At 54.5% G+C, this 25077-nt stretch overlaps 2 protein-coding genes across 2 annotated transcripts; both read right to left on the minus strand.

The window, feature by feature from the left end:
• Nucleotides 1–3848: 3848 nt before the first annotated feature.
• Nucleotides 3849–11754, minus strand: ASB16 (ankyrin repeat and SOCS box containing 16). The gene is made up of 5 exons (XM_074940469.1): nt 10602–11754; nt 9513–9780; nt 7237–7729; nt 6061–6174; nt 3849–5172 (listed from the first exon to the last, which is right to left on the minus strand). Exons 1-5 carry the CDS (start codon nt 10912–10914, stop codon nt 4987–4989), a joined length of 1374 nt encoding a protein of 457 aa, XP_074796570.1. The 5' UTR covers nt 10915–11754; the 3' UTR covers nt 3849–4986.
• A 238-nt stretch (nt 11755–11992) lies between these two features.
• HROB (homologous recombination factor with OB-fold) lies at nt 11993–24825 on the minus strand. Its single transcript, XM_074940534.1, has 10 exons — nt 24808–24825; nt 24117–24167; nt 21919–23193; nt 20641–20724; nt 18674–18814; nt 15848–15956; nt 14907–14992; nt 14144–14302; nt 13671–13896; nt 11993–13234 (listed from the first exon to the last, which is right to left on the minus strand). The coding sequence occupies exons 1-10, from the start codon at nt 24808–24810 to the stop codon at nt 13161–13163; spliced, it is 2208 nt and encodes a 735-aa protein (XP_074796635.1). The 5' UTR covers nt 24811–24825; the 3' UTR covers nt 11993–13160.
• Nucleotides 24826–25077: the final 252 nt, after the last annotated feature.

Here is a 25077-nt window from a genome sequence, read left to right on the forward strand (position 1 = left end):
CTAGTGGTGGACCAGGATCCCGTTGTACAAGGCGCTGTACAACACCCCCCCCCCCAAAAAAAAAAGGCCCTAGCTATTATGCAGCTGATATGCAGCCGCTGAGCCCTCTCCATGCCGTAGCTATGTAAAGCTAGCCTGGTGGAATCGGGGGCCGCCGAGGAGCCTGTCCCTGCAGTGGGAAGTAGGTCACCACATTAAATAATTAAGGATGCAGCTGTGCTTAGGCTGATGCAGGCCTGAAGATGCTGATGTGACGAAAACCAGAGCTGCTCAGTATCAAGCTGAGATGTTGTCAATAAATAGACTGCATGGCTCAGTCAGGCGGCTGGTGTGTCCTGCTGCGAGAGCTGGGACTCCAGACAGCGCTCCTGGCGCACTGGCACGTCCCTGCTCTCCCAGTTCCCTCTCCCCTTAGTTACCAGGCTTTCCCCCAGACGCTGGGACAGGAGAAGGAATGCAAAACCACCAGACTTGGCGTAGGGACAGGAAAAGCTCTTTGGCGTTTGAAAGCATGGAGAGAGGGATGCAGCTGCGCTGTCTAGTAGCTGGTAGGATCCCAAAGTTGTTGACAGATGGCAGCACCGAAATGCAGCCACCTCTGGGGGAAGATAACCAGCTCACAGCAACCTGCAAAAGCAGGAGAATGGGGAGAGTGATATTAAGAATGAAAAGGGCCCTGGGATCTGTAGAGGGCACCCCTGGGGATGTTTTCTCCTACAGACCCCATGCAGTAAAGGAGATGGAACTCAGTTTACCTACCCCCAGAAGAAGGATGGGGAGAATGAACCCTGGCTGAGCTAGGAGCCTGTCGCTCAGGGCTAGATCCCCAGCTGGTGTGAGTCAGCCGAGGGGCCTGTGTCACACCCCTGCTTGTTCTGCTGTTGCAAGGTCCTGGGGGCTGGAGGGAGGCTCTAGAAGACTAGCCTCAGGGGCTGGTACTGCCTTCCAGGTGAAGATGGAGGGAGGATGCAGAATGAGCAGCAAGTCAGATTGGTGAATTCAATTCAAGGGGTGGGATCTGGCCGGCTGTGTGTCGGCCTTAAACACTTCTTCATTCCATCTCCTTAAAGACAGCACCAGCCTTTCTGAACAGCAGCGGCTAAAGCTAAACACAGGGGTTTCCTAAACACAGGAGAAGGAGAACTGGAAATGTATGCTGGTGTGCAGGACTCCCCCAACCGCCCAGGACAGGCTAGAGGGGTGGGGGTGTCTCGCTCTGGCATTTCCAGTGTGGTTTTCTTAAGCTTTTATTTGTTAAAACCAAGTTGCTAGCCCTGCTGGTGACCAACAAAACCCTCTGATGTAACTGGGGCTTCTGGAGTCTGCAGGTAGCCAGGCACAATTCATTCAGCTCAGCAGGTGTGAACCCTGAGGCCTTATGATGGTAGTTTATGTATCTTAACTTTCCATGACTGCTGGGCAAAGCCTGCAAAAAAGGAGGCATGGTTGTATTAGGAAGATCCATGTGCTCTTACTGTCACATCTCAGAGGTTAGGAAAGTAGCACTCCTCGCTTTCTAGCCCCAAATCTAGTTTAAACACCAGACGCCCAGAGGGTTTGCACTAAGATGGAAGAGGCTATTTGAGATAAAGTGGACTTAGAACTGGAGATCTCTCAGTCACTAAGATCCACTATAGGGCATGTCATGGCAATAACTATGCTAGTAATAGGACTTTCATGCTTATTCTGCAAAAGCATAGCCATTGACCACTGGAGCTAGGGGAGAATCTCCCTTAGCTGCTAGCACTAAAGAGGCTGTGACACACAGTTGGCAAGTCTGATTTCATCCAGTAGAGGACAGTGGTACATTTTTATATAAACACTTCCTACATTACAATGTTTTAAAGGGAACCAGATAGCATTGGTTTTAAGGGAAAATCCAGAATTCAGTGTTGCTTCTGCAACGTACAAGCTATCACACCAGCTTGGAACAAGAGTCTGAAGTTTGTTATCCTGCTTCTGGCAGCAGCCCCTGTCTAATGCTTAGCGGGTAAAAAAATTAACCCGCCTCCTGTACTGAACCCAGCCATTCTCTGCTAGGAGTGATGTCTTCTGAGCCCCTCCAGCAAGCTGGTATCCTCATGTATATTGCCTCTCCAATCCAAGCCCTGAAGATCAGATCTGGACTCCCCCAGGGCCAGGAGTGTTTGGACTGGGGGATTGGGTTGTGGTATTCCAAGCTCTGGGGCTCAGTGCTAGTCTGGGTTGGATTCAAGCCCCTCTCTGACAACTTATTGGTTATAAGAGAGAGGGCAGATGGCCCAGTAGTCAAGGTGCTTTCCCAGGACATGGGAGCCCTAGCTTCTATTTCTTGCTGGCCCCTAGTGCCTCAGTGCCCCCTCTGTAGAATAGGGATAAGAGCATAGCCCTGCCTCCTAAGGGCATAGGGAGGTGCTTGGTTAGCATGGAAATGGAGCAGAGATTTGATCTATGGCATTGCTATGCCTTCTCCAACCGCTTGGCTCTACCAGCGCCTGAAGCTGTGAATTCACCATGCCAGGAGCACTGCCTGTCCCCTGTACATCGCACCACTGCGGGAAGCTGCACGCCCTGCCAAAGAGGGATTTTTCCACCCTGGTGTCCCCCTCCAAAGATCTCCCCTTAATGGGCCCTGAGCAAGGTTCCCTCTAATTTTTGGCAGGCTGTGTGCACAAAAAATTTCTTCTGGGCAAATTTTTGTGCACAGGGTGTTTTGCCATGGGCATGGGGTTGAGGATCTGTGTGCACATGCACACAGCTTAGAGGGAACAGCAGCCCTGACCCTGTTCAGCTCCATCTCCAGGCCCTAGGACAGGGATTCCAAGGTAGAAAGAAAAAAGAGTGAAATTTAACTGCCCCTGGAGCGGGGTTCTAGGCTGGTTTGGTTTTTAAGGCCCATACAGGCTGTTGGTGGTGTTTAAAGGGCAAAACACTCATACCCTTTTAAAAAGGAAAGCAGAGCAATCCTGGCTTCTATTCCCAATTGTCCCATTGATTTGCTTAGCTAAATCACTAATATTTCCCCAGCTGTAAAATGAGGTCCTGCTTTCCCACATTTGTAAAGGGCTTGGAGATGGCCCACAGGGGTCATTAGTAACAGCGCTTTCGCTTTGGGACCTGTAACGATCTCCAGCGGCTGCCCTCTGACTTTCTTCGGTGCAAGGTGAAACATTTCCAGCTTATACAGCCTCTCCTTGAAAGGCAATCCTGCCTCTGCATCTAGTGGCTTCTACTGCCCACCTCTCGTGATTTTCCTTCTCGAGATGCAACAGTTGATGACACCCGCATCGACGCCAGAGAGGAGAGCGCTTATACGGACACCCGAGGAACGGCTAAGGGTATTCTCATTAGCAAGGAGCCACAGACCCAGGCCTACCCCACACCAGTGCAGGAAAAGATTGAAAACAAACTTGTTTTGAAATATATTTGCTGTAGCTTTTTATTTTACATGGGGAAACTAACACAGGCTGCCCCTAAAGTGCAGACTGCAGGCAGGTTTTGAGCTCATGAGATTAAAATACATAAATCAGGATTCAAGTTAAAAGACTGGATAATAACATCCATAATTACATTCGAGGGTTGTTTTTAAAATCCCTTGGAAGGGCTACAATGTGTTCTAATGGCTAGAGCAGTGGACTGGAGAGCAGGGATCAATTCTCAGCTCTACCACTGGCCTGCTGGGTGACCTTGGGCAAGTCACTTCTACTGCCCCATGCCTCAGTTTACCCCCTTTACAGCTGGGGAATGAAGCAGACCTGCCTTTAACTGCTTTGAGATTTACAGATGGAGAGCTGGGTATTTTTAAAAGCACTCCTGCCTCAAGGAATAAACCAACAGAGGGGTCAGGAGGAAACTTCCCCTATGGGGAGATTATTCCATTATTGGTCACTGGGGGTATCCTTGACCCCTCTTCTGGAATGAGCTGGAACGGGCCATTCTTGGACACAGGACAAGATGGGCTTCTGCGCTGGTACTCCCTAGGGCTCTGTCCATTTAGGTCTTTACACCACACTCCTGAATTTAAGAGTGCTCCAGTTTGGAAGGGATACACACAACAGGCATCAGGCCTCAGCCACAGGCATTGCAAAACCTGGCAGCAGATTCCATCTGCGTTCATGTTTTGTGCTTTTCAGCTGCTGGCCCGTTTGTGGATCCAAAACGATGCCCTGGTTACAGAGGGTACCGGCTTCCCCAAGACTGGAGTTTCTGACCCCAGTTCTTGGTATTTAGAAAGAAGGGTTTAAAAACAAAAAACCCACAGGGACATCAATCAGACCAGTGATCATCCAGCCTAGTGTCCTGTGTCCAGCAGGGGGCAGTATCAGCTGCTTCAGAGGAAGGTACAGAAAACCCAGCAGAAGGCTGCTGTGGGAGGACCTGCCCCGGGGACAAGGACGAAACATTCCCCATTCCTCTCAGAGTGAGACGTTCTTTCTGACCCCCTTAGTCAGCATTTGGCTTGTGGCCTGAAGCAGAAAGGGTTTAAATATATAGAGACTCTTGTATTTTAGAAGGCTTTGCTATTCTACCTCAGCATTTCCTTGTTCTCTAGTGAAATGTCCAGTCCTTCCTTTGAGTCCTGCTCAGCTCTTGGCTTCAATGATCTCTTGTGGCAGTGAGTTCCACTGACTAACTAGGTACTGCATGGGGAAGAATATTCTGCTGTGTCAGGTTTAAGTATGCCGCTTTTGAATTTCATTGACCGTCCTTTGTCCTCATATTATATGCAGTAGAGCAGGGTGGAAACTGGTGCTAGCACCAGCCAAACCCTGTTATAAAAGTATATTCAGAAAAGGCTAGATTCTGCCAACCTCACTCATGCTGATCAGCAGCTTACTCCATAAATAGCCCACGGGGCTACTACTCGGCATGAGTCAACTGACAGAACACGGCCCCTGGTGCGTTGGGATCTCAGTCTGTGTTGAAGCCCACTGGCTCTCTCTAGTCACTCGTCAGCAATTCAAAGCTATTCCCCAAAGATCACGCCCGAAGGATGCATCTTCTCTTTCATCGGATGTAGCCCTCAAGAGGGAGCTGCAGATAATCCCGCAGAGACGGGGGCAGTTTGAGTTTGGGGATGGCAGAATGGCACCGCGCTCCCAGGTGCTTTCGCACGGCGCAGCGCGCCAGGTGCTGCAGCTGGCGGGGCTGGTTCGTCATCTGGAGAGCAGAGTCGTAAAACGTCTTGTGCTCCTGCCAGGACGGAAGGAGGATTAAACGAGGCTCCGTCTATCACAGAGCACAGCAGTTAAGTACAGGGGCAAGGAGAGTCAGACACAAGCTGCTTCCGCAGAGTTACAGGCAGATCTCCTACCCAGAAGCCCCTCACTTTATTAAGTCCCCCATCGTGCACTCAATAAAGGCTGGAAATGAGAAGGTTTCTAGCCATCTGAGGGAGGGGAACATGGTGGTGGGGCGCAAACAACCGAATTCGCTTTAAGATGGAACTGGATAAATTTATGAATGGGATGATATGATGGGTGGCCTACCACACCAGGGGCCTGGACTCTGAGCTAGGAGGTCCCTTCCACGCTTATATCCCAGTCCTCTCTAGATCCTGGAGGACCAAGAACTCTATGGGTGTTCGCTCCACATCTCTTTCTTTGGAGCCTTGCCCCAGCCAATGAGATCACCAGCATGGAGCGGTGTTTAGGAACCACTGATCTAGTCCCCTTGACCAATGTGGGATTGCAGCCAAGAGGGGATTTCTTTATCTGGACCAGGTTTAAAAGTCCCAAGCTATGGAGACTGTCCTGCAGCCACAGATCCCACTCTCTGGTCCCACAGGCGAGTTGCTCAAAGATCCAAACTCTCGAGGTTATGCAGAATACATGCGATACAGATGTGTGCTGGGACGGCTAACGTGTCGCCTACAGCCCCAAGCAGACTGAGCATCAGGCTGCATATTAGGCAGCAGTATAAAACCCTCTGTCCCCAGCAGGTACCTCCAGGGCAGACGCTTGCCCTGCTGCAACCCCAGATGCACCTCATATGGGGGCCAAGCCACCATTCGGCCTCCAGAACCACCCAAGCTGCACCTCTGCCCTGCCTGGTGCCAAGCAGGCTGCGAGCTGGAGGTACCTGCCACAATTCCGGAGGCACCACTTCCACCCAGGAATCGCAGGACGGGATCCGGTCGTAGGAGTTCAGCACGACTTCCAGGGCACGAGGGGCCAAGGAGCAGAACTTCAGCATCTGAGAGCCAGGCGGGAGAGAGCAGAGGACAGGGTGAACTGGCCAGGAGGGCGGAGAAACACAAGGAGGGCGAGGATGCCAGCGAAGCTAGAGGGAGCCAGAGACGATCGCGCAGTGATGTGGGCCTCAACCCTAGAGCACTGGGAATTCCTGCTGTCACAGGGTCAGATCCCAGCAAGGGCGGACTCAACTCTCCCTCCCTCCACGCACGATGGAAGGAGCAAACGCAAAGCTTACCATGTGCACGTTTCAGAAGGGACTTAATCCCCCATTGCACTGAGCGAGGCTCACCCTACGCTGCTGTACCGCATGACTGCATTTATACTGTGTAGGTCTGTAGTTGGCAAAGGGGTTTGGGATCCTACAGGAAGGCTGTAGGTGCTCTGGGAACTGCCAGGGGCCTGCCTCTGATGGCTGGTGCCAGATACTTCAGAGGAAGATGCAAGAAGGGAAATGAACAGCAATCCTATAGATGCAGTTTCTTCCTAACCCCAGCAATTAGTGGCTGGTTTATGCCCTGAAGCATGAGCATGAACCCGTCTCCCAGCCACAAAGGGAGCCTCATACAGAATTAGGATGGAGAGATAAAAAAAAAAGTCCTGTTAGCCCTCATCATCAGAGCAACCAAGGGTGGTGCTGGGGGATTAAGGGAGATGCATTTCACCCCCAACCTTCCCCGGCTTTTACTCTTCTCTTGAGGTCACCCTTAGCCAACGTGACTCGTTTCTACCCGAGGAGTTCAATGCACCTCACAAATGTTAACTCAGCCTCACAACTCTGAGGAGTGAGAAATGGGGAAACCGAGGCACAGAGCCTCCTAAGCGACTTGCCGAGGTCACACAGGGAGTCTGTGGCAAAGCTGGGGCCAGAACCCAGGAGTCTGGACTCCATGGCCTTCCACTCCTTCCATCACTAGGCCCAACTCCCTCCTCCGAGCACAGGGGAACAGGACCCAGGAGCCCTGCTCTAACCATTAGACTCCCCTCCCTCCGGAGTCCCGACTGCCCAGCAGTGTTTTAGCCCCCAGGCCATTTCCCTCCCTCCCCACGCGCGCTCCCTTACCTTGGGGTTGATGGCCGCCGCCCCGTGAGCCAGTAAGGTGGCGATGATGCTCTCGGGCTGCCCGTCCAGGTACTCCTCCACTGCCCGCAGGGCGCAGTCCATGGGCGTGTAGCCGGCACAGTTGCGGACGTTCACGGCAGCCCCGTGCTGGAGCAGCAGCTCCACCAGGCGGGGGTGGCAGTTGCCGCAGGCGTTGTGGAGCGGGGCGTGGTTCTTCCTGCCGGCCGTCCTGGCGTCGGCCCCGCACTCCAGCAGCCGCTTGGCCACCCGGTAGTAGCGCTCGGCCTCGGCAGGCTTGTCGGCACTGGCGCAGGCGGCATTGAGGGCTGTCTCCCCCTCCCGGTTCCGGTGGGCAAGGGTGGCCCCGTAGCACAGGTAGAGCTGCAGGTGGGCCTCCAGGCCGTGCTCAGCGGCCACGTGCAGCGGGGTGGTCCGCCGGTCCCTGGTGCTCAGGTTCACCAGGGCCCCGTGCTCCAGAAGCAGCTCGGCGCACCTGCAAACACACAGCCAGGCTCACCCTTCCCCAGCCCCTACCTCTGCTGCTCCGGGGTGCTTCAGCCTCCGCTCCGAGGCCTGGGGGGGGACTACCGGAAAGTGGGGGGAATCCTTCTCTCCTTCCCAAGCTGGGTGGGAGCGCTGGGTTCAGGTCCTGCTGCCGGGGCATGGGGTGAACAGGTGCCACTCCCAGGATGAATTGGGGCTTTGATCGGTCTCAGGCAAGCGTGCTCAGGCTGGGGGCAGCGACCTGGCTGGATCCAAGCTCCATGGGAGGGAGGGCGGGCCCAGCATGGAAGCGTCAGGCTCCACTGGGCTGAGCGTCTACGGGGTGGCTCCTGGCTTCAGCACTAAGCCCTCGTCCCTTGCAGAGGGCGACTGGCAGGCAGCACTGTGGCAAAGGAAGCCCAGACCACTCCCTGCCCACCAACCCCAGCAGGGAGCATGGAGTACCCCGTGCTCAGGCCTGAGTCCCCCGGGGAATTTGGGCCGCTCCATGCCAACTAGGGCACGGCCCAGGCTAGCGCGGCCTCCATCCCCCAGCCCCTGCCACAAAGACACAGCCCGGTTCTGGACACATTCTTCGCCTCCCCAGGACTCCAGGGGCTGCGGCTCGCAGGGCACAGGGATTCGGGGCATGCCTGGGCCTGGCAATCACAGGCTCGGCAGTGGTGCCCCCGATGTGCTTGGATCAATCTTGCTGGCTGGGAGCACAAGCCTTCCTCATGACCACCCCCTCGCCCATCAGGCGAGGGTTGGAGTGTCTCGTGCCGCCACACCAGCCCCACTGGCTGCTCACAGGGGCAGTGTCAGAGGTAGGGTGACCAGATGTCCCGCTTTGGGGATCTTTTTCTGAAATAGGCTCCTATTATCCCCCACCCCCTGTCCCAATTTTTCACACTTGCTGTCTGGTCACCCTAGTCAGAGGGCTCTGGAGATCCAGCATCCTCAGGGCGGGGGGAGCAGCAGACAGATTCCCTGGGTCTACCGTTCACACCACGTGCCTCCATCCTGCGCCAGAAGGAGCTCTCCTAGGGGACATTCACTCGCTGTGGCCCATACAGCCCTCAGCTTCTCTGCGAGGCTGCTGGCCAAGGGGGCCAGCTGGGATCAGAGGGGGAGTCAGGCTGGCAGGTGCTGCTTGGCTGAACAGCTGCTTTCCCCTGGAGGCTGCAACTCACGCGCCGCAATCTCCGCTTTCATTTAAAAAACAAACAAACAAGGCCAAGATTTTCAGAAGTCACAAGCGACTCTAGGGGGGTTTCCAACAGACACTTGGCAGAGAGCGGATTTTCAGAGGGCACGGTCTGGAAGCCAGGCCCCTCAAGGGCAGCTCAAAGAGACCACCCAAAACCAGAGGTGCCCATGTCATGGGGTCACATCATCACTAGACTTTTGGCCCCACACCTCTAGCCCTGACCATTGGGAACAGAATGGTCAAAATAGGAACCGAGGCAGCAATGTCTGCAGACCGCCTGAAACAATACCTCAGGGAGGTGCGACCCATCTCGTTGACTCTGAAGACTAGTGACAACCGGTGAAATGAGATCACTTACCTTTTCTGCTACTGATCTAAGCTGGGCATAGTGTGACGATCTAAGGTGGAGCCTTGTGTTGGTGGATCTCTGCCTGTGGGCAGAACTTGGGGGAGTGCCATTTCCCCCCTCCCAAAGTCCAGCTAGTTTGCAAGTCATTGACCTGCCTGCCCTATAAGTCTCTGCTGGTTAGGGTAGAAATTCCCCTTCAAGACATACTACCCCCACCCCTACCTGCACACTTACCGCAAGGTCTCCGGGGAGGTGCAGAGATGCAGCGGGGCCAGCCCCTCCTCCGACAGCACGTTGGCGTTGGCACCGTAGCTCAGGAGCAGCTGGGCACATTCAGCACGTTGGTGGATGCAGCTGTCATGGAGGGCGGCCTTCCCGCCCACCACGGCGTCGACCTCTGCCCCTTGCAGAATCAGGTGCTTCACGCAGTCCCGATAGCCTCTGGCCGCCGCGATCCGCAAGGGGGAGGTGTGCTTCTTCTGAGGGCTCAGCACCCACAACCCTGAGGGGCGGCAGGCGGGAAGGAGAGCAGGGGAATCTCAAAGCGCCCTGCCCTGGGGTTCCACTCATGGTCATTAATCGAGACTGCCAACCTCGACTCTGTGACCATAATCCACCCCCCAGGACTTCCTGGAATTCCTCTGTGGGATCCTGCCCCTGCAGAGGGCTGAGCATACACGTGATCTCAGAGTCACAGCGAGGCAGGGGGAGACGGCAGAGAGAACCAGAGCAACTTGCTCAAGATCCGAGAAGCAATGGGGTTTAGGGGCCAGGACATCAGGGAACCACAGCTCTGTTCCTGGCAGGGAAGCTGCCCTGCTGGGGCATCTTTGCCAACTCTCTGCCCCTGTTTTTCCCCTCCCACCACTTACGTGCCTTGGCTATTTAGCCTGCAGACTCTCCAGGACAAGGAGCAACTCTTGACTACACGTATGTACAGCACCTAGCGCCCACAGCCCTACATTGCAGCTGCTACTGTAATACAAATAAATGAACAACAACAACTGCACAGCAACTAAGTGGCAGAGATGGGACTAGAACCCAGGACTCCTGCTGCCCATCCCCTGCTCTCCAGGAGAAGTCACGTGCTCAGGAATGAGCAAGGAACCCAGGAAACCCCAGGGGCTTTCGCTGAATTCTGCTTGGCTCCTTTCTGCCGCACTTGGAGCAAAGCCCCAAGAACCGACACTTCCTTGGGAGCACAAGATCTCTGGCTCTGTTCGAGGGGTGTGGGGAAATCATTTAACTAGGGCAGTGGAAAGCAGTACTCAGCCCTGGGTTTGTTCCAACCACAAGCCCGGAGCAGAAACCCCACCTCCGTACCCAGCTCTGCCGCCCACATCAGCTCCTCGCTGACCATCTCCACGATCACGTTCGCGACAGCCTCGTCTTTGAAGATGCTCTTGATGGTCTGCAGGTCCCCGGTGTACAGGATGTTGTGGACAGCAGGGTCCCGGCAGTATTGGGGACGCCGGGCAGGCTTGGGGAGCAGGGAGCTGCTGGTGGCTGGTGGGAACCTCCTGGTCAGGCATTGCCTCGAGAGAGCCCTCCGACGATCCTCCCACTCCAGCCGCTCTCTCTGCAGGCGCAGGGCGCGCAGGGTGGAGGAAGTGAACGCGAAGGTCTCCCTAGACATTCTCTTGGCTCCACGGGACGGGGCTTAGCCAGGGCAGCCTCCTTGCCTCTGGGACGGGCAGATTAGTGCCCCCTGCCACCTCCCTCAGGCTTGCGAATATGGGTATGAGCAGAAAACCCCTCCCCTTGTTGATTCAGAAGAGAAAGCCAGGCCGTGCTATAAATAGCGGGGATACTTACTCTGGCAGTAAGCAGAAGTTTCTGCAGGGTCATGTTCCATCTGGGGCCGGTGGCGTTTAGAGCCAGTAGCCTGTTGCTGGATGGCACGAGTTTAAGCAGTCTGGGGGTAGAACAAGCCTACAGCAGCCCAGGGAGACTTTCTGGTCAGACACGCAGCCTGAGTGGGAAGCAGGCTGTCCCCGTACACCCCCCCGCAGAGCAGTGGGGCTGAGTCCACAAGATGGGGGGGGGGGGGAGGAGTGGTGACATTCAGTGCCCTGCTCCAGGCTGAATGGTGTAGTGTCACGCCGCCTCCCTTTCCTCGCATGGCCACACTGCGGCCCTCAGGCACCCGCTGTCAGGTCACCACGTGGCCTTGCATTTAAACCATTACCGTGTCTGACTCAGGGCCCAATTCTGAGAGGTGCCAACAAAGAGCAGTCGTAGGTGGTCGACCCTTCTCAGGATCAGCTCTCCAGGGCCAGGAACCGCTCCTTCTCCTAGTTGCACAGCCACCCCCAGGCCAAATTCAGAATAAAAGACAGAGTGCAGAACACAACCCTCGGGCCAGAGAATTTGTAGCCTCGATCGTAGACACCTGCGAGGGGGAAGCAGGTCACCTCTCTACAGGCCCACAGGGGGAACCAGGGACATTGTGAAGTATTTCCCTAAGCCCTTTCAATTCCAGTCCACAAGTGAAGAGTGAGCAAGAGTGGGAGGAACGGAAACCCCCCCCCCCCCAATCTTCAGATTAGAGAGTTAAATCACAAGCCACGTTTTCACTGGCATCATTGATGACAGATGGTCTTGGCAATTCGAGAGCAGTTTTTAAATAGACGGGGGGGGGGGGGGGGGGGAGAAACAAAAACAGGTAACCGGGCAACATTAGCACACCAGGCACTTCCCTCCAGCCGCACGTGGGAGTCTCCCTGCTGAGTGGCCTTCTCTTCATGGGTGCTGGCACTGGATCACGCCAGCCCTGGCCTGCTTTTAACAGGCCTTTGATTTGATTTTTTTTTTTTTAAAAACACAACCTGACGGCATCCCCTTAATACCAGGGCCTGGGAAGAGGTCACAGAAGAAGAACAGAGCGGTCAGATCAGCAGGGTGCCCGGAAGAGAGGGGAGCAGAGGGTAAAAGCTTGGCCTTGGCACTCAGGACATGGGGCGAGTGACGCGGTCACTATCTCAAGCACGGCACAGGGATTCCGGCGGGCCTGGCTGCCATCCCAATGCCCAGTGGAGAACGACGCCCACACAGGTGCATCTGATACAAGCCTTTGTCTGTGGGAAGCAGTGGACTCAATCCTGGAGCTCCTTTGCTTCTCAGTGCTGGGAGTTGCAGTTGCTCAACAGCAGGGAGGATCCGGCTTCAATATCAAGCACTCCGTTGTCCTCATCTGCAGCTCCAGTCCTGTTATGGGCTGGATCACGCAGTCCTTGCACGTGTCTCTCCCCAGTGAGGTCAATGGGCAGGGTTGCAGGAGCATGGCCTGGGATTCCTTCACTCCCAGAAGGAACCCGGCCAGCTTATGTTAATGCTTTAAAGAAAACATGCTCCAGTTAACAGAAGCCTCCAATGCTCCCCACACAGCACCATGCTCTCCTGGCTAGGAGACAGGCTGGCTTTGCATAAAACCAAAGGGGTGGAAAGCAGGACAGCGGAAGGAAGAGCATCACACGTGAAAGGTACCGAACACCCATTTAATGCAGGAATCAGATACAAGCAGGGAAAGCTGCGTCACTTGTGGGTCGTGATCAGTCAAGGGCACCAAGCAAAGAGTGCCAGGGTGCTGGTGGAAGAGCCCAGAGGCAGCAAGGCAGGAATCATTTCACGTCAGGGCTGCCAGCGTCGTCTCTGTTCGGTTCGGGAGTCCCAGACTATCCGTCAGCACGGTCCTGTCGTCACAGCTCCCAGACGCACAAACTTACCATTCATAAACGTATACAGGATACTTAAGGCACACGAGTCACCTCGCTGTTCAGAGTCCTTGCTCTGCCAGGATTCAGCCCAGGTCCTGCCACTGGCTGAGTGACCATCCGGCTCCGTGGTGGCTGGGGGATCTTTGCGTCATAGATCTAGAGGGAATCACCAGCTGCTCTCCATGGCAGAAGCAGAAAAGAAGTCCTCTGGCAACTGTCCTAGGAGCCCATCCAGGTCGTCTGCACAGACAGGAGAAGAAGAGGGGCTCAAGTCCATTTCTTCCTCCACTTCTTAAAGTTTCCCGTTTCACCCCAGGGGCATCCAGTCCCTGTCACTGGGGGATTAACCCTTTCACCCCAGGAGTTACGCTTCCCAGTGTATGGGCCCACTTCTATGAAAGATTAAACACATTTGGGAAAGGGAAAAATAAAAGACGACATTAGGGGAAAGAGCCATCGCGTCTTCCACTTTCTCCTGGGATTTCCTACAGATGGCAGCCATGGCCCTCGTGTGATGGCACCAGTGGAAGGCGTCTGGCCTAGTTGGTGGGTGGGCCAGATTCAAGTGCCCGGCCCCTGCCGCTGGAACCATGTTTTCAGGAGAGCTCAGCTTCCACCACAAGCAGAGCTCTTTGGGGAACCTGGCCCATAACATCTGCAGCAGAATCTGCCTTACCCATGTCACAGGCTTTAGCCCCCAGGGGCTCCTCTTGGGAAGGTCTGTTTGAGCCCGATGTGCCGTCTCCATGCCTCCCCAGGCATGGCAATAACCCTCCAAGCGATGGGTTTGTACGCCAGCTGCTGTTTCCATCCCTCCTGGAGCTCCCTGTGCTCCTGGAGTTGGAAGCCCCCCCGGAGAGATTTTCTGGGGAGTCCTGCTGGAATTCAGCCGGGCTATGGACCTACAAAAAGCCAGACACAACTGAGATGCTCTGGGCTTTCCCTTTGTTAGCTCTCAGCGTCAGACCCTCATTTCCTGATATCTCCCATGTCAGTACATATTCCCCTGCGGAATCTCCTTAGTTCCCCAGCTACCTTCCAAATACGCCCCTGCAAGGACTAGACATTTGTTCCTTCTGAGTCCAACACACACAGGAGACGCCCCCACCTGCCATCCAGCACAGCTCTCTGCTCTGCGTTGCATCGTACCTCTGAGGACACTGGCACCGTCCTGCCTCCCATCTCCCCATGCTCCTGCGACGGCTGCAGGGGGCTCCCATCCCCAGACTCCGGCAGGTAAATCTTCACCAGGTTGTTGGGGGTCACATTGAGGTAGTGATTGCGGTGGGACGGGGAGAACACCCCCACCTGCAACCAGAGGGAAAGGCTACTCGCCTGGACCCAGAGTTCTCTGGCCTCTGCCTGTTCCCATGAGAGGGAATGGGCAGATGCCATTGGAAGAAGAATCAGCACCTCCATTGTGCTTCGCAGTCTTCACCAGCCTCTGTGACAGATGATTGGCAGTGCTGGAGACCGATGGCCCAAATCCTAAACTGGGGTGGCGTGGGATAGATTAATAGGCTTCCCCACCCTCTTGGGGCAGCCAGGTGAGTTCAGACTCTATGGCCCGTTCAGTCACTGGCCTCTGAGGACAGCCAGCTACCTTGGGGGGGACAATCTGTGCCAACTGGTCATTGCCTACAGAAGGATTTTATTTGAGGGATGAAAGAGCTCTCCCTTCTTATCCCATTCATCTCAGAGAATGGAAGCAGTAAGAGGCATCTGGAGCTGGATGCAAATCAGTGACTAGCGGCAGATGAATCTGCATGCCCCTTATTAAATCCACACACCCCAGAACTGGAGCCCTAAAAGCATCCCTGTTGCCATTGGGATCTACCTCCAGGAACAAAACACACCCACCTAAGAGTCCTTCAGTACAAAACCCGGCCCTAATCTCCTTTGCCTCAGGTACCTGCTTTAAGAGAAGCACTGAACCGGCCTTCAGGTCACTCTGTCTCTCCTCCAGCAGCAGGCGGTGCACTGTCCCCTGCATCTCTCCTGCAGGCAGGACAGAGAGAACTCGTCAGCAAGGTGGGGCAGGTACAGTCAGACCAACGCCAAGCAGGCTGCCACAGTGCTTTGTGCCATTATGCATGGGGCAAATCTGCCTGCGAGGACATAGCCAAGAGGGAGTGCTGACAAGCCACCTGGGACGGGGAGGGAATCAGGACAAGGGGGCAAGCTGGAGTGTTATTTATTCAATGCGCCTCATCTTGCCATTTCCATCCCAGCTTCCTGGCTCTTACAAAGGAGGAGCCCACTGAGGACACACTGCCAGGATCAATCCTGTACTGGCCCCTGGGAGATGGGACCTAGCTGATCACGTCCATCTCCGATGAGCGAATCCTCCTCCAGGCAGCGTGGAGAGGCCTGTGAGAGTTCACAGCTAACAGGAGGCCAGAGTTAGAGAGTGGATGGGTCACTGGAACAACGGAGAGCAGCAAGTCCCATGCTTGAGGGGCAGCAGCCAATTGCTGCAGGAGTCGGAAAGGACGCAAACCCACCTACATACAGAAGGACACAATCCTATCTGTGTGTGTATGTTCTGCACCACACAGGCCACGGCTAGGGACAGGCTACAGAGCTGATGGGCCATTGATCAGGAGAACAGGATGTGCCTCATTTGCATGGTTCAGAAGAGCAGGTGAAACCCAGGGTGACGGTGGCAGAGCAGACCGAGGGAGACCCCGAGGACCCTGGGGAAAGCCAGTGGGCAGGCACCACATATCTTTTCGGATGGGAAACTAGACCTTTGTACGAGGAGGACAGCCAGCTATTAGCTGTTGGTTATAGTTCCTTTGCTGGTCCACAGCCCTGCTCACCTCACCCTGAAGGGTTCACCTCTGTCCTTACCAGTAGGATCCCTGAACACGGCGCCGGCGTCAACGCTGGTGCGGGTCAGTGACTTGATCACCACCGCCATGCTGGGAACCTTGTTCTTCGGGAGCTGCTTCAGCGCTGCCTGCATAGAGGCCAGAGAGAGAGAACCACTGCCTACGGCAACTCACTAAAGCAGAGGAAGAGTCACCTTGCGCTGAAAGTCCTGAACTGGGAATTCAGGAGATCAGGGTCCAATTCCAGCGTCTGCCACAGACCCCCAATGTGGACTTGGGCAAGTTGCTTCCCTTCTCTGTACCCAAATCCCACTGCTATGACACAGGAAGATCTTCGGGGTAGGGGCTCTCTCACTATTTGCATGGTCAGCACCCAGCACAGTGGAATCCTAATCCCCACTGGCGCCGGTAGGCGCCACTAACACCGATTAGTGCAATAAATCTTCAGGGACACGGGGAATTCAGGGCTCCAGGCACGATGCTCCACTCCTGTGTTACGTGTTCTGCCAAAAGGGTGGGCTAGGATCATGGCATCCACCCTGGGGCCCTCCTGGGCAACTGTGCTAAGAACATCGCTGCTATTTGATCATGCAGCCTGGGTTCCAAGAGCCCCCCCCCACAGAAGTGTCCGAACCACACTCATCGCTAAAAGGAGGACGCAGTGCCACAGCTCTGATGTCAGCCAGGAGAGCTCCGAGGGGCTTCTGTCCCTTCCCTGCTGCTCCTCAGCCTGGGTGGCACAAAGGGAGCAGAACGGGGCAGAGAACCTGCCACAGAAGTATTGATTCCAACAGGACAAGGTGGCCCTCAGGCCGAGAAGAGTGGACACTCCTGGATCAAAGCTTAGCAGCAGCCTTCAACTTCTATGCACCATTCTGCACTTCCCCCAGAGTGTATGTGTACCAGTGGATGGGAGGGTAAGGTTAATACCCTCTGGTGCATGTGGCTTTTTATAAGCCAGTATTTGCAACGTAGCTAGCAGGTGTCTATTTGAATAATAAAGAGACTTCAATGCTCACTTCAATCGGGCTACTTTGATCCTCCGATTAATTTGATCTGGGACTAAATTATTTTCACTAGCCCCTCTCCTCTCACACGACTTCCACCTCTTAACCCCCACAGCTGTAGAGCAGGTAGAGCTGAATAATTCAGTCATTGTCTCCAGACACTTCTCACTGCACTGTAAACAAATGGGCCAAAAATTCTGAAGGAGGCAGCAGCATACTGGTACGAGGGCCCAGGTACAAGTGACAAGTGCTCCTGCTGGATACACAACAGGAGTGGCCAGCCTGGGGCTCCCGAGCCACACGTGGCTCTTCAGAAGTTACTATGGGAGGCTCCTTGTAGAGGCCCTGACTCCGGGGCTGGAGCTACAGGCTCCAATTTTCCAATGTGCCGGGGGGTGCTCACTGCTCAACCCCGGCTCTGCCACAGGTCCTGCCCCCACTCTACCCCTTCCCGCCCCCTCCCCTCTTCCTGCCGTGCCCTCACTTCTCCCCCCTCAGAGCCTCCTGCATGCCACGAAACAGCTGATCGGGACTTGCGGGGAGGTGCCAGTGGGCAAGAGGCACTGGGAGCGGGTAGCAGGGGGGGAGAGACGAGCTAATGGGGGGCTGTTGACATATTACTGTGGCTCTTTGGCAATGAACATTGGTAAATTCTGGTTCCTTAAGAATCACAGAATATCAGGGTTGGAAGGGACTTCAGGAGGTCATCTAGTCTAACCCCCTGCTCAAAGCAGGGCCAAGCCCCAATTTCTGCCCCAGATCCCTAAATGGCCCCCCTCAAGGATTGAACTGACAACCCTGGCTTTAGCAGGCCAAAGCTCAAACCACTGAGTTATCCTTCTCTGGCTCAGGTTGGCTACCCCGGATATACAAGATCAAATTGCTTATTTCAATCAAAGCATTAGCAATGAACATGGGCAAAGTCAGAGGGAAGCCCAAAATCCTGTCACAGGCACTTGTGGTTAGCCAGGTGGAACGCTGGGATGAGACTCAACTATCCGCAGGTGCTGAGTTCTGGATGATCATTCACTAGATAGAAGCACCTGTGCCTATTTGAATGTGGTCAATCAAGTATAATCACCTGGTTATAGCAGACATCTGGGTGTATTAGGCACCACGCCAGCGTATGTCTGCATGAGGATTGACTACTGTTTGTAAACTGCTCTGAAGATAAAAATGCCATGAGGGGCTGTCCATATAAAAAAAGTATTTTGTGCATGAGCCTTTAACAACCATTTTTAAGACACTAGTTTGTGCAGGGAGATGATACTTCCCATGGGTCACTGCATCTTAGTCCTGGGACAATGGGATAGTGTTTTATCCTGGGATCCCATGCCCTGCAGATGACAGGTCCTAGCTCCCTGGGACAGCAGCAGGGACACTACCGTGGCTGTGAAAATGGGGCTACTGAACATGCCTTTAACTGAACGACAGCTAAACCGAAGCCAGATTAGCTTTGCGCTCCCGCGGTCAAGACGTGCGGGCCAGCAGGGTTCTCAACTCAAGCTGCATAGCTGTTTCACAGAACAGCACCAGCAGTTACTAGTGTCCTGGTGACAACTGGAAACTGCCAGCTAACTGCTGCTTCAGACAAGTTAGATCAGGCACATCTGCCCTACGCAGAGGAGGCTGTTGCAGGCCTCCGTGAAAGTAGCAGATGCTGGACCCAGTTCTGTCTCGTTGGATCTGCACAGCACGGCAGGGGAAGCCAAAACTATCCAGTGGTTACAGACCCTGGGCAAAAGCCCGGGGGAGATGCCAGTGCAGAGGCAACACGGGGGAGCTGAACTCGTCTTTCCAGGAAGCAGCCTTCACACCCAGCACCGGCCCCTCCTTACCTTCCTCAGCACCATGGCCACGCTGTATGTCCTGAGGAAACAGGAGGGGTCTCTCTCATCCAACCGCAGCTCGGTTTTCATGGCAATCCAGGGGCCTTTTCCAAAGTCCTCCTCGATTGGCTGCTGGGAACTCGGCACTTCCTGGAGTCACAGGATGGATATGGTCACTATGTTCAGAATCAACCTAGAGTTGATCTTGTACTAGCATCTCTTTGGCTAGGCAGAGACAAAGCCTTTGCTCTAAGTAGAGCATTAGGGGAACGAGAGCTGACCCTCCCACCGAATCGATGCTACTCACGAGCACTATTTTGGCACGATCCTACTTTTTGATTTGGGTCAGGTTCCCATATCTAGGCTTGGAAGGATTAGATGGTTATTGATAAATGTCGATTTCACCGAACATATACACAAGCCAACAAATTCCCCCCCCCCCCCGCAATCAATAAATATAGAGACAGGCAAAGAGAGAGGAATGCTGCTTGAGAACTACTCAGAACCCTGGGATTTCGCCTTTTGAATCAGGCTGGTTACAAATGGACTAGCAAATCAACAGGGAAAAACAGATCTGATTGGCTGATGTAAGGAGATTTGCTTTGTATCTTTTGACATGAGATGTTGATAATGTGTGTTAACGGCTTGTAACGCTTTAACTTTCTGAATCTCAAGGTCTAGTGTCATTAAATGACACTGAATCCCCCCCCCAGAATTTCCCACAACTTTGAAAATTTAAATAGATAAAAATCTAAAAAATGCTTAAAAATAAACATTGCTATTTTCAGTCACATTTAAAAAAAAAAAAAAAAAAAAAAAAAAAAAAAAGAGAGAGAGATCAAATTCTGCCAACCCTACCCATATCGGACATCTGGTCTACCCTTAAATTAGGCTGACATACCTAAATTAGTCAAGGGTGTGAAAAATCCAGGTATGCTGAACCTAACCCTGACATAGATGCAGCTATATTGACAAAGGGTGCTTTCGTTGACCTAGCGCCCATCGTCCAGGGAGGTGGCGTTCCTGCGCTGATGGAGAAAACCGAAACCCCTTCCGTCGGTGTAAGGCTGCATCTGCGCTACAGGATTATGCCAGCCTAGCTATGGGGTGTAGCTATGCTGCTGTAGTCGCTGTAGTGTAGACATACCAAGAAAGACATTAGCAGCAAACCCAGTTTGCTGGCCCAACATGGCTCAAATCGTCCAATAAGCCCCACCAGGCTCATGGTTTGATTTACAGTCATTGCAGTTGAGCCTAGACACCAGCCAGCACAGTTGCTGGTGGGGGTCGGAACTGGACAAAGCACTGGACACTTCCTATGGGAACAATGAATCCTGTACCCTGCCAGGGGACAGGTGAGATGACCCATTAGTCTGTATTTTCCAATTCATTTCTAGGCTGTTTAATGGAGATGGCGCAAGCCAGAGATCCCTACTCCAACTCCACCCCTGAACTGTGAGAAAAGTTCTAATCCAGGTCTAAGCTATTTCATCTGACATTTCAGGTCCGTCTATCACTCTGGAAAGAGGCCTGGGGTGAATGGACAATGCTCTGCCCCAAGGAGAAAACAAGTGGTCCATTAGCCTCCAGCTGCAGCAAAATGCCCTTGTCACAGGGAAGATTAGCATGTCTGCTCTGAAGAAGTTCCTAGCAGAACATCTGACTGCAGCAGCCGAGGAGTGCAGATCACCAAAGCCACAATGCCAAGGGACCAGTACCTGTGGACTATTTGCTGCCCAGATCCATGGACTGTTCTGAAGCTTTTGGGTATCTCTGGCTTTGCTAAGGTGTATTTCAACCAACACCTCACAGGCAAATGAGACCCTGATCAGGAGCAGCTTTTGGTACCATGCCTCATGCTGCTGTTGGATGCAGCTAGCACAGAGCTGCGACACACTTTGGGGTGCTGTGCTCAATTTTGATGCGGTTTCTGCTAGAGCTGTGTGGAGTGGGGGACAGGGAAAAAGGGGTATTACCTCTGTCCGTAGCTTCGCCCGTGCTCCATGGGCTGGAGTCTGAGGAGTGGAAATCAGGATTTCCTCCAGATTTTTCCCACCATACTTAGGGGAGAGCAGGAGAGAAAGAGAGAAGCATCTGTTACTTCCTAATCCAGCTGAGGAGCTGTACTTGTGATGCGCTCAGGACACACTCAGAGGCAATTAACACATTTTACATCTCTCATAGCAAGTCTCTGGGGCCTCAAAAACAATCCTTCAAAACATAAAGAGGTTCTGCTACAAATCTTATTTAAAGAATGACAGTTAAGGCTGGACTGGGGTCTCTGAAACTGGGGTCAAGGGAGAGGCTGTGAGCCTGGAAGTAAATAAAGCTTCCTTCCTCCATCAGTTGAGAAAGCAGCTCCAGCACCCAGCACACACAATGGGGACAGTTCTGCTGAATAAGGTAGTGCCTTTTTTTTTTTTTAAAAACACACACACACACACACACTTTCCTGATGACCACCACATGTCCAATCCCAAACAAGCACAGCTCTGGGTGCAGATCCAAACAGCCCGCTCCTGCAGGGGCTGTAACCCAGACATTGCCATCTCATGCTAATTCACTTTCCAGATCTGGTGCAAGTGACACAAGGCTTGAACCTATGAGGGCTCACGCTCAGCAGTGCCTCACATATCAAATATAAGCAAAAACTCTCTATGCTTCAGTGATGCCAGGGGTAAGATACAATCACCCAGCAATCACCTTTTTTCACCCCTATTGATCTACTCACAGGTCATATTTACAGCAGTATAACCCCCTTTATACTGACCCTGATTAATCACAGTAAGATAGTGGCCCGCAATGCACTGTTCCTATCCCCAGTGTTGTCCAGAGGTTTCAACTGCCCCGGAAATATTCTGAATGTCGGGGATTCCTAGGGCATGAATTGTTATATCTAGATACTACCACCCAGATCCTCAAAGGTATTTAGGCAGCTAACGCCCACTGAAATTGAGGGAAGTTAAGTACCTAAATACCTCTCAGGATCTGGGCCTACATGGCTATGTAGCTGACTCTCTGATCACCATGAAGATGGGAGGCTGTAGGTAATGCTCCCCATGACCCCACGTGCAGAAGGAAATCTAGGGAAGCAACAGCCATGCCTTGCTTGCTCTGGGGCCAGTGGAGAGTGGGTGCAGCGTGTGGATCACACCTGAAAGGCAACACACTGATTAGTTAAATCCCTTGGTGTCCCTGTTTGAGTGGCCGCTTCCCACTGAGATTTCAGCCATCTCCTCTGCAACGTGTCCTACCTGATGAGGCAGAATCCCTGCAGGTCCTGGGAAGCGGCGAGATTTCACCCGTGAAGGGGTCCAGCCAGAAGCCCTGGGAGTCTTGTTGGCTGCCGTGACCAGCTGTACAAGGTGATTGGTGACCACCGGAGTCTGCAGGCTCCCAGCAGCAGCAGAGCCAGAGGAGGGAGCTCTTGGGGTGGAAGTCGGTGACTCCACACAAGTCATCAAGGACCGTGGTCCTGTGGGGAGCCTAAGAGGTGGCCGCCAACTGCTGCCGGGCCCTCTGGGTGTGGAACAGCCCTGAGTGGGCATCTGTGGTGCTGGTGGCCTTGGATTGCCACTCCCCGGGGAGTGGAAGCTTGGAGCCTTTACTGGAGCCACAGAAGGGCTGCTTGCTGCGGTTCCAGGCTGACCCCCAGATGCCCGAAAAGGCCTCAAAGTGCGGCACCTGGGAGCGGAGATGGTGTCACAAGACACGGCTGCAGCAGCGCTGCCTTGTGGGACTGCATTCACCAGGGAGCGAGCCGGAGCAACTAGGCTAGACTGAGAGAAGCAAGAACCTGCCGTGCTCGGCCTCAGCTTCAGCGCAGGGTCCGCCTGCTGGAATGGGGACAGATTCTGCATCCTGTCTGCCCCCCTCGAGATGGCTCGAGTCCCCTCGTGCGGCAGAGAGACTGAGCCACCAGGGCTAGGAGTTACCACTGGATCTCCCACCCGAAGCTTTTTGAAGGCTGTCCCTCCATGACTGCTCTCGTCCCTCCTGCACACCTGAGGGGGCATCCCCTTCTCAGCCACGGCAGGCCCAGGACCTGGCTGCACGCAGGCTGCCAAGAACAGGTCATTTTCAAATTCATCATCATGGGGAGCTTCCTGAAGGGGGGGAGGCTGTCGGCTCACAAACTTAAACCCTGCTGCCGAGCTTGGTGTGCAGTCCCTCGTGCGGTTTGAAGTGCGCAGGGCCGGTGCTGCCAATGTGGGGGCTGCCTTGAGAGCCTTGAAGCCCACAGCTGGAGGCTCCACAGTCTGATCGTTCACCACCGTCCGAGGCCTCAAGCCAGGTGTTTTGCTGGAGGGGCGATCAGCCCCAACTCTCAGTTTGGGAAGGTTCTGCGGCCCAAAGACTGGAGACAGCATGCTGGTACTGGGAAGAGCAGGAAGTGGGGACTCGTGAGCGGGTGCCAGGAGAGTGCCTGGGTCTCTGGGACCAGAAGAAAAGGGCCTCAAGCATCTTGAGTTCACAGGGACCAAATCTGAGAACTGGTTCTCCGCATCCTCCACGGCCGACAGGAAATCCTGCAAAAGCAGACAAGGCACCACAAAGATCAAGCTGTCTTTACATGGGATGCGCCAGTGACTCAGCTAACCTGGCCCTTTACCTTAAGAGCCCAGTAAAGGTCCTAAGATCAGAGACTTGCTATTGTCAGCCCTGGACCAGACCGTAAAGCACGGCTGGACACAAGGACCTGACACAGCGCAGAGACAATGGCAGTTATCGGGTCCATAGTTTGCAGGCCTTTTCTCTCTTGCTAGATACAAGTACTTTACACCATTTGAGAGCTGGGAGAGACATTTTGTCAGCGTGTCCTTCGATAACTGTTGGTGTCAGCAGCAGCCAGAGAGGTTTCTTTTACTTATTTGCCGATCAAGGGTACATCACAGATTCTACACAGCCCTGTACTTCAGCTCAGGGAGGGGAGACAGGTCCCACCTAAACTACGCCTTGAAAGTGAATCCCCCCCGACTTAATTATCGGGGTGGCGTAAATAGGAACTGAGCTGAACTAAGAGAAAAGGAGTATTTGTGGCACCTTAGAGACTAACAAATTTAGGTGCCACAAATACTCCTTTTCTCTTTGCGAATACAGACGAACATGGCTGCTACTCTGAAACCTGAGCTGAAATAGGGGGCAAGTATCAGAGGGGTCGCCGTGTTAGTCTGGCTCTGTAAGAGCGGCCAGGAGTCCTGTGGCACCTTATAGACTAACAGACGTATTGGAGCATAAGCTTTCGTGGGTGAATACCCACTTCGTCGGATGCGACGAAGGAGGCAAGATTCTCCGGGCCAGGCCCTCAGCTGGTGTAAATGGCTGTCGCTCGGTTGAGGAGCCAGCCCACCGACACCTTAGCAGCCTGCCTCGCCAGCGAAGCAAGACTCCTGCTCCGCCTTCGCCTGCCAGTTCTCTCCTGGCCCACGGCAGTTCCCAAGCGTTTCCTCACCTCGTCTTCGAGCTCCCCTTCCACAGCAAACAGCTTCTGCAGCCTGCAAGCCTGGGACAGAGCGAGAGAGACAGTTGCGTTTGCAAGGACGTGCTGCCCCAGACGGCAGCCTCTCTGCCCATTTCTTATGCAACACCGGAATCGCCAGGTTTCTTTGCTTTTACTTTGGGGGTTAAGCCCAACGGGGCCCGTGGCAGGCCAGAGACAGCTCTATTTTTCGCAAGGCAGGGGCTTGTCTCTTCCCAACCCATGGCTGAAGCGGATGTTCAGGCAAAGGAAAGACGAACGGGACTAGTCAGGCACAGTTACGCACCATGCAAGATACAGATGTATCATAGCCCTGCCGATGCCACTAGCCCTCACGTGCAAGGCTCCTTGAAACAAAGCAGGGCCTTCCCCTTGAGCGGGGAGGGCCCCCCCCGAGGGTAACCCGCTCCCCCCGAGGCCTTCCCCTTGGGCGGGGTGGGGGCCCCCCCCGAGGGCAACCCGCTCCCCCCGAGGCCTTCCCCTTGGGCGGGGAGGGGGGGACGAGGGTAACCAGCTCCCCCCCACCCCCCAGGGCCTTCCCCTTGGGCGGGGGGGCCCCCCGACGGTAACCAGCTCCCCCCCACCCCCAGGCGCTCCCATGCCGGGGCGGGGGGAGGGTAGTGTTTGGCCGCCCTAGCCCCCCCTTGCGCGGGGGGGGCGTTACCATGGCAGCAGCGCAGAGCCCCCCCCCATGCGCTCCGGCCCGGCGCGGCGGGACGCGGGCTCAGGCGGCGGCGGCACAGCGGGGCGAGGCGCGGGTCCGGTCGGGTCCGGTCCGGGCACAGGGACCCCCGCCGCGCCGGCAGCGCCCCCAGGCCCGGGGCAACCTCCCCTTTAAAAGGCGGGGCCGGGGCGGCCTGTCCGCCCGGCGGGCGCGAGTCACTGCGCCGCCTTAAAGGGGAGGTTCCGGGAGCCGGACCCGCGGCCTCCGACC

The sequence above is a fragment of the Natator depressus genome, chromosome 27 (assembly GCF_965152275.1).
Source record: "Natator depressus isolate rNatDep1 chromosome 27, rNatDep2.hap1, whole genome shotgun sequence".
Taxonomy (NCBI): Eukaryota; Metazoa; Chordata; order Testudines; family Cheloniidae; genus Natator; species Natator depressus.

Bases quoted from the DNA above. Each gene is read 5' to 3' on its own strand.
- ASB16 (XM_074940469.1), bottom strand. From the start codon at position 10,914: ATGTCTAGGGAGACCTTCGCGTTCACTTCCTCCACCCTGCGCGCCCTG. The intron at 7,730-9,512 runs GTAAGTGTGCAG...GTGTGTTTGCAG, and splicing joins ACCTCCCCGGAGACCTTGCG to GTGCGCCGAGCTGCTTCTGG. The intron at 5,173-6,060 runs GTACCTCCAGCT...CCGTCCTGGCAG, and splicing joins TGCCTCCGGAATTGTGGCAG to GAGCACAAGACGTTTTACGA.
- HROB (XM_074940534.1), bottom strand. The intron at 20,725-21,918 runs GTAGGACACGTT...CTCTCCCCTAAG, and splicing joins CAGGGATTCTGCCTCATCAG to TATGGTGGGAAAAATCTGGA. The intron at 18,815-20,640 runs GTAATACCCCTT...CTGTGACTCCAG, and splicing joins GGGCGAAGCTACGGACAGAG to GAAGTGCCGAGTTCCCAGCA.